The sequence below is a fragment of the Canis lupus genome, chromosome 12 (assembly GCF_003254725.2).
Source record: "Canis lupus dingo isolate Sandy chromosome 12, ASM325472v2, whole genome shotgun sequence".
Taxonomy (NCBI): Eukaryota; Metazoa; Chordata; class Mammalia; order Carnivora; family Canidae; genus Canis; species Canis lupus.
In genome coordinates, this window is record NC_064254.1 from 52,492,887 (window position 1) to 52,501,570 (window position 8,684).

Consider the following 8,684-nt stretch of genomic DNA (forward strand, 5'->3'; position numbering starts at 1 on the left):
GCATATTTCCCTTTGTCTCAGTTAGCTGCTTATTATAATCTGTCTGAATGGCACTTAGCCAAATATAACCAAATTCATCCATTTGGATGCGTAGATTTTAGTCTCTAAATTAGATTGAAATTAAAAAAATAAATAAATAAATAAATAAATAAATAAATTAGATTGAAATTATTAAAAAGTAAAACTAATAATGATATCTACCAAGAAATCAAAAGCTCCAAAGAAAAATGTGCTCTTTTTAACAATTCCCCAGCCTGAAGAAACCAAGGCTAATTATTATAAAGGCATATCTCAGGATTTTCTTTTTCTAACTTCAAGAACGATCGTGTTACTTTGTTTTACGTATGAAAAATCAATTTCACTACCTACGAAACCCAGTTAATTTTTATTTTTATTTAAAAAATTTATTCCTGAGGGAAAAATTTCAAGACAACTATTGTATAGATCACAAATAGTGAGACTACACAAATGCATTTAACACAACTTTTGTTTTATTATCTCACTTTTCTAAGAGATTGCAATCATTTCTAGAAATGACATCATTAGGAAAGAAGCCTTAATTCAGATACTATGCTTTTATAGTATACTTCTAAAAATATTTTCTAGAAACATTATCTTAATAACACTTTATTACCTGCAAGATATTTAATCACATGAAAGTCAATCCATTTCATATATAAAAAAATTCTGCGGTCAACATTTCCTAATATTATCTCTTGATTCCTCCAAATATGTAGGGTTAACTGTTAAGATATTTGGACTGATAAAAAATGCCCATTTGAGTCAAAGATAACATAGACAGTCATAATTTATCATTTTGCGGATTACATTGATGAAATACTACAATCACTACAATCCTGTATCAGTTTACTTCTCCTTAGAGATAAAAACTATCCTCTACCTCCATTTGTTTTAATTGATGGATGGTAGAAAATAGTCTACATCTGTCATTGGTAAGAAAGATGTTTCTTTTTAATTGTGAATGTCTTCCTGAAATGTGTATTATTTTACTCATGGAAACTATTCCACTTACGAGAAAAGTATGACATTCTTACCTTAAGCCCAGAACACTTTTTATTATTAATCTGTAAAATACTTGTCATTTTTTCATAATTCAATCTGACCTATACAGATAACTACAATATGATCTTCAGCAATCTCAAATATTAATTGAATAAAAAATCTCAATATTTTAAGCAGATTTGCATTGTTCACATTTTGCAGTATTAAACTTACTTCCAGTTCATGACATATTGATTTTATGCTCTTCTTATACTAAAAAAAATCCCTTTCAGACTTTCCTTCTTCTCTTTGCAAAATGTGTTATACTTTTTATATCCCCACTTATGCTTCTTACTGTAAGGAAGATCAACTTAAGTAACAATGAGATATACACTCTCCTTTCTCAGAGCCCCTTTCTTCATAAGGATAAAGTATGTGCCCTCTCTCACAAATAAAATAAGACCTAAAGTCAAAGACATTGAACTACATTTAAGTAAGTGATATACCTTTCCTGACATGTGAAATGTAATGGTCAGAATATCTTTACTTTTATTTTCATAAATTTTTATTGGGCAGCTTTTACTCCTATCTATTATAGTAGGTTTTTAATATGTACATGTCCTGCCATTGTTTCTGATTAACAACAGCAGATAGCACGTGATAAAAACTTGGAGAATCCAAATAATATTTTACAGCAAATTCCATGCCAAAATATTGAGCATATTGCACTTTCAGTTACCTTTTAAAGTGTATTTTGAATGATGCTAAAACTGTTTTTAAAAGAGGAAACATATCACATACTGTTTTAAAGAACTACATACAACCTACCTAGTGATTATACTAAGAAGTATAAAGCAACTAAAGAGGTTTAAGTGAGTTTGTGGAGGAAATGTTCCCTGTAATTAGTTAGCATTTATAGCCTGGAAACTGAGGTATGATTCCTCTCACAATAAGAACTCAAAAGATTATGGTTATAGAGACTTTTTTAAAATCCATTTCCCCAAGTACTAAGTATACCCTCTCTTAACTCAAAGAACTCAATGTCTCATTATAACACAACAAAATGTTGAATGAGACATTTGGAATTAAAACAGTTTAAATAAGAAGAATGTGAATAATTCCATGGGGGAAGGGAGGAGGTTGTATTTCTTACTTTCAAAAATAAAAGGTGATTTTTTTATGAGGAGAAGCACTTACCCCGTTGGGGGGAGAGGAAATCCATTCCAACTCTGTTTGTTGTGCTTTAGAATCCAGCAGTAGTACTGAAAAAGAAAGTTTTAGTTCCAAATGTTACATGAAAAATGTAAACACATTTGTAAAAGTTATTAATGTGAATCCAATTTTTATATAATTATCACCTTATGATCTAAGATATGTAAACAGCTATCTATGTAAATGAACGATGAAATGAATACCCACCTGCTACAAGTATATTCCCCTTTCTTGGGAGAAAAGATGTCAAAATACCATATGATTTTTGATATTTTTAAATTAAATAAGTTCAAAAACTGAAAAATAGCATGAAAGTAACATAAGAAAAAAGATTCGTGGTATATCGATTCTATAGTAATTATATATTGTAAAGAATTTTATGAACCATTGAGCACTCCAAATTTTGTCAGATATAACAACATGAACATAACAAAATGTAATTCTGTATTAGTCCTCGGCTAATCATTAATTTGTAATGTTGTGCCAAAAGTATTTCCTAGCACCTTTTGAGAATTGAAGTTTATTTTTTAAAAACTTTTCCATACAGTATCTTCTCTTAAGTCAAAACGACTACAGTAGAAAATTTTATCAGACAATGTCATCATGAGAAAAGTAAATTGCCCATTTTTTTTTACAAGATATATTTCTGGGTTAGTCAAACATCTGTTTTCAATATTTCTATTTTTTAAAATTTCCAAATATTTCAAAGCATTAGCTAATTCTCAAAATGATATATTTAAACTCTGACTTGACTTTGTTCCTGACTTGATTTTTTAAAAACGGTTGTATTCCACTTTTATGCTATCAAAAAGCATAAATAATTCATTTAAATGTATATAAATGTAACAAATGTTCCGGATAGTAATAAGACAACGTATTCAAATGTTATACATTAATATAGATCATGCATCCAATTCAATACACTTTATTGCTTTTTAAGGCAGTTACTCTCCTAAAGCAATCACTCTGTTCAAACTGATTGACTTAAGAGTTTTTATTCTTCAAAAATATTCCTGACTCTACAGCGTTCTAACAAATGTATCAATTTGTCCAGAAATAATACTGGATATATTCCCAATCTCGTAAATGTGCTTAACATCAACCTCAACAAAGATGTCAAAATCTGGGCTTAAACAAAATATACGCTTATATGAACTTTTAAATAATCACTAGAGGAAAAAAAAGTGCATTTAAAAGGTAATGGAAATTTGTTACGCTAAGAAAACAAAGGAATACATTGATTATGTGTTCAGCTCCTTCACACCAGTCAAGGTTATTCTCTGCAACTGAAAACACATGGATAAAGGGACACTTTTTTTGCAAAAAATGTTTCACACTTGAGACTCTTGGGAAGACCAGGAAAGCACAAACCTCGGTCACAAGCACTCGCCTCTCTTTCAGATAAGGGGGCGGGGTGGGGGGGGGGACGACACACTTGCAAAACACCAAATTGTATCTGGCGCTGGGAACATCGCTAAATCGTTGGGTTAGTGAATTTACGTAAAGGGATGTTTGAAGTTTATTTTGTTTTTGTCCTCAACAACACAGACGAAGCACAACGAAACAAGGTGGGATCTGGGCTCCTTTTGAGATGATTTATTATTACTACTATTATTTTTGTCTTCTGCACTGACAGGAGACAAGTGGATTTTAAACCCAGGTGACCTTCGGGTCATTTTGGAGAGTGAAACAAGGAATGTGATGATTGTTTACTGCCGCCCCGTTACCCCTCAGCGCTGCCCGGGTTGGGGGCGGGGGGGGGGGGGCAGGGGCCGCGGAGGGCGGGTGATGCCAAACAAGTAAAGGGGGAAACTAACACACAGAACGGACGGGACGCCGGCCCCGGAGCGCTCCTGCGGGGGGAGCTCAGCAGCGCCGCGGGTCTCCCGCCGTCCGCTCTCGGTGCGCGCTTGTGCCTTCCCGCGCGGGGCTCCCTCCACCTCCACGCCCACCAGGGCTTGGGGCGCCCAGGCCGAGGCCTCGCGACCCCGCGCCCCGCCGCGCGGGGTAAGGGCTACGGGGCAGGGTGCGGGGCGCGCGGCTGCCGAGCCTGGCGGGGGCCGGGGCGGGGCGGGGCCCCCGGCGGGGCGGGGCGGGGCCGGGGCGGCCAGACGGGCGCGCCCGCCCGCCGCGCCGAGCATCCATCGCGCCTCCGCCAGACCCGGCCGCTCCGGGGGGCCCGTGGCGCCCTGGCTCCACAGGGAGCGGGAGGAGGGGGAGGAGGCGACAGGCTTTCGGGAAGCGTCTCCTTGGAGGGAGAGGCGGCGGCGGCGGCATTTACTAAAGAAGACGAAAAACAGCAGCTGCGCTTCGCCTCCAAGCGTCAGACTCGGACTTGGACACGCGCTCCCAGGAGCGAGAACTGACCTCCCGAGAGAGAACGCGCGGGAGGAAAGTGCAGGAAGGAGAGGTCCCTCCTCATCTTCCTCCGTCCAGCCCGCGGTCCCCCCCGACCCCCCGCCCCGGGGAGGCCTGGCTGGCACCTGCGCCAGGCGTTTCCCAGCGCGCGCCCCCGGGTCCCGCTCGCTCGCCCCAGAACCGCGGCTCCGGACCTCGCCGCCGCCGAGCGGGGCGCATTCGCCCTCCCGCCCACCTTTGAAGCATCTCACTTCTGCACTGAAAGAATTCAGCCTCCTAGAATCAGAATCCTCTCCACGTACCCTGCACGCACAAGAGAAAAGCGAGCGAGCGAGCGAGCGAGGCGTTCTGGCTGCAGGAACCTCTCCCCCTAGTGATGCAGTTATTTATAGCTCAAACTCCTGCCGGGTCTGCGCGAGCCTGCGCGCCCGGCTTCGCCGCAGCGGTGCAAACTTTTCCTCGGGTCCCGCTCTTCCGGAGCGATCGGTGCAAGGCTCCAGGATCGAATGCTCCTAATCGCTAACGTTATGCGGGGAGTAGAACGTGCATTTTGGCGTGGAGGGCTGTGTGTTTCGGGCAGACGTCGGTGCATACGCTACCGCGTAACCGACAGCTCGGAGTCGTGGTTTCCTCCGAAAATTTCTCTGAATGGGTTCAGCGTCAGCACCGGTTGCAGATGTGGAAACGCGGGGAGGGGGCGGCGGGTGTCAGAAGGTCAGGCTGGCTCAAGAAGTAGGACAGGGCGTTGGGTTGGGGGGAGTGTGGTTTGAGTGAAAGAAGAGGGGTGCACGAAAGGAATGCAAAAAAAAAAAAAAGGCAGCACTGAATCACTAAGTTTTCAGGGCAACCTGAAGCGAGAACCGGTATCGATCGGAGCCCCCCTCCCACCCACCCCCGCCCCGCATCACCACCGTGACCTAAATCTGATAACAGATTCCTCCAGCCTCCAGGAACAATTCATTATCAGTACTCTGTTGTTAAATACCGGGAAATCAACCTCAGGTGTGCAGTCTGGAAGACAAGGTGCGGGGAGCCGGGCGCGCGCGGGGGGCGGGGGGGGGGGGTGATGGAGATGGTGACATTGCTCAACAAGCAAGACATTTCCATTGAGAGGATTTATTTTTCCCCAGCTCCAACTACAGGCACCGAAAGGTATTTTACCTTGTCAGTGGTTCAAAGGAGAAGAAACAATAATGATGACGATGATGACCATATACACTGAGGCGTTATCTGGCCGCCCACACGAAACCGGCTCCCTCCGTCCCGAACCAGCCTTCAGGGTCCAGGTCCTCCGCAAGGTCTGACCAGTCAGGACAAAACTGCCCGCCGGGCAGCTGCTGGGGGACTTGAAGTGGCCCGGGCGGCACCTCGTTGTCGGTTCCACGGCCCCAGCGCCCCCCTCCCCGCCTCCCCGGCCGGCCGAGCCCCGGGGCTCCGGGACCCCCGCGCGGCGCGCGCTGATCGGGGCTCGCACGGTCGCTCGCTCGCTCCAGCTCGGCGGCGTTATTGTTCCGCGCCGGCGGCCGAGCGCCCACCGCAGGCCCGCGCCGCCGCCTCCGACGCAGCGAGCGCTTCATCAGTCACCCGAGCGATCGGGGCTCACGCGAGCCGCGGCCCCGCTGGGAGGGCTCGGGCGCCGGCCGGCTGGCCCCGACTCGAGACGCGGCGCTCGCTCCCCAGCCTCCCACCAACTCCGGCCGCAGCTCACCCGCCGGAGGCGAACACCGGGAGGAGGAGGACGAGGAGGGGGAGGAGGGGGAGGAGGGGCAGGAGGAGAGGGCCAGCGCGGAGACCTGCCCCGCCCGCGCTCCTAGGGAACCAGCCCGCCGGTGATGCCCCCGCGGCACCCCCACCTCGCCCCGCCGCTCCCCGCAGCTGCTCCCGCCCTCCGGACTGCCCGCGCCTGAAGCCCGCTCCCGTCGGGCGGGCGGCCCCGGGCCCCGGGCCCCGGGCTCCGGGCTCCGGGCCGAAGGCGCTTCGGAGCAGCCCAGCTCGCCGGGAGCCGCGGGAGCCGCGGGAGCCGCGGGAGCGGGGAGGGGGCGGGGAGCCGGCGGGGGAGGGTCGCCCGGCGCGGGAGGCGCGGCCGGCAGCCCCGCGGACCCGGCGGCTCGTGCAGGTAGACCGCTAAATAAATAAGTCAGAACAAACTTTGCTTTCCCATCGCCTTACCTTCCTTGGCAGCCTGCGCCTCCCCGGTGTGTGCAAAGCGGAGCAGCCAGATGTAGCACAAAATAATCCACGAAGGGTGCCGAGTTTGAAAAACCATGGTGCATGAGCAGGTTTTATTTTAGGTTTCAGTGGAGTCGCAGCTTTTTTTTTTTTTTTTTTTTTTTTTTTTTTTAAATGCTGTTTGCTCCGAAGTGGGTTCTTTTGTATTGCGCTTTTCGCATCGAATTCCCCTGCTCGATCTCCGGCCGGCTGCTCCACGTTTAGCTTGCTTGCTTGCTTGCTTTTTTTTTTTTTTTTTTTTTTTTTTTTTAATTTTTTTTTCTCCCCCCGCCCCTCCTGTTCGTTCGCACCGTGTTTGCTGCCTGCAAGTCTCCGACTGCAGACCGGCCGCTTGCTCCACACTCCAATAATATCAATTAGGGGGGAGGGGGCGGGGCTCCGAGCCGAGAGCCTCCGCCACTCGGGCTGATTGGCAGGCGCAGCCGGCCTGTCAGGCGGCGGTTCCCAGGGCCGGGGGGCGGGGCCCGGGGAAAAGGCCGCCCCGGCCGCGGGGGCGGGCCTCGGGGCGCCGGCCAATCGGCGGCGAGCGGAGTCAGGTTGCGGGTCCAGGATTCCCTCCAGGCTCCGAGCTCCCAGCTTTCGCTAGATGCTCGGAAAGGGAGGAACGCGGATGGCAGCCGCGGTGCGCGCTGCTGTGGGCGCTCGGCTTTTAGCAACCGCAGCTCGCGGGGAGCGGAATCAATCCGAGAATAAGGCTCCCAACTTAGAGTCCTGTGTATGTTCATATAACGGTACTCCTCGTGGTCTTTTAGGAACCAGAGGCAATGCCAGCCACCTCTCAGCTACCAAGCACGGAACCAGGAAAGTGAAATAAGCTGTGTCTTTGAGTAGAGTGCCTTCTACTTTTTTTTTTTTTTTTTTTTCTGTTACTCAAAACCTCCGCGAGTCGGGTAACTTTGTTATTTTCATTTCTTGAAAGGTTTCCACTTTTCCTTTTTCTGTTACTCCACAGCAGTCAGCTCTAGGCACCACCCCGCACAGACCCTGGAAGAAGAAAAGTATCCAAATGTATCATGTTCAAACAGTGTTTCCAAGAGTTTGCAACAAGCTCTGGCAAAAGAAACAGAGGAAAAGGGAGTGGAGAAAGGAAGTCTTTTGTTTTAGGTGCCCTCTTCACCCGCACCCCCCCCCCAGCCCTATCATCTCACAATAGTTTGTGGGGTGAAGTAGGACTCTAAGAACGTGTAGAAGGTTCCATGTCACATTTCTTATATGTTTTAATGTTTTTTGAGGTTTTCCTTGGATTGCCCCATTTTGAATGTTTCCCATTCCGTTGCATGAATTACACTTAATTTTAAAGAATGTTACCACGCATTGAATTCATAAGGCAAGACCTCTTTAGCAAATCGATACATTCCAATAATCATCCAATTATATAATTACTATTACTCAATCTTTCAAGGGAAACTGAGAAGAAAAAGTATAACCAACATCTCCAGTTGAATTCATCCAATTAAAATAGCAAGGGCGACTGCGTAGAGAAATCCGTTTACCGTTAGGCAGTTTCGGACACTGCAATTCAAGAAGTGAGTAATGTAATAAGAGGAAGAACTTTAAAACCTTAATTGCCAAATCACCAATTTCAAAGGTCACAGCAGAGTAACTTGATCACATGTTGAAGATGAGCTCTGTGTTCTTGTCTCATATTTCTTCCTTTAAAAAAAAAAATCTGCCATTCATTCATGATTTGCCTTTATTTATGATAAACACAAAGTTTGATCTCGCCTAAAACTCCAAACTTTTCCTTCCCTTTCTATATAGAAATATAAAGTAAATTGAGTTGTTTCTGGTATTTGTAGCAAAGAACTCTCAGAGATGACAGATCCCCGGATTTTTAAGTTGTATTTTATGGTAAATTGTCTCCTGTAGTTTTAACTTGCCTA

The 8,684-nt window shown here is 46.4% G+C and overlaps 1 protein-coding gene across 5 annotated transcripts in view; it reads right to left on the reverse strand.

Moving 5' to 3' along the window:
- Nucleotides 1-7,128, reverse strand: part of EPHA7 (EPH receptor A7) — a 170,083-nt gene extending 162,955 nt beyond the window's left edge. For 4 of the 5 annotated variants that reach the window (XM_035697642.2, XM_025444447.3, XM_025444446.3 and 1 more), the window contains exons 1-2: nt 6,742-7,128; nt 2,200-2,264 (exon numbers count right to left, since the gene is read on the reverse strand). In XM_035697642.2, the coding sequence (XP_035553535.1) occupies nt 2,200-2,264; nt 6,742-6,838 (162 nt within the window). In that variant the 5' untranslated portion in view covers nt 6,839-7,128. The remainder of the gene's footprint in view (nt 1-2,199; nt 2,265-6,741) is intronic. The other variant, XM_025444448.3, reaches the window with a different exon arrangement.
- Nucleotides 7,129-8,684: the final 1,556 nt, after the last annotated feature.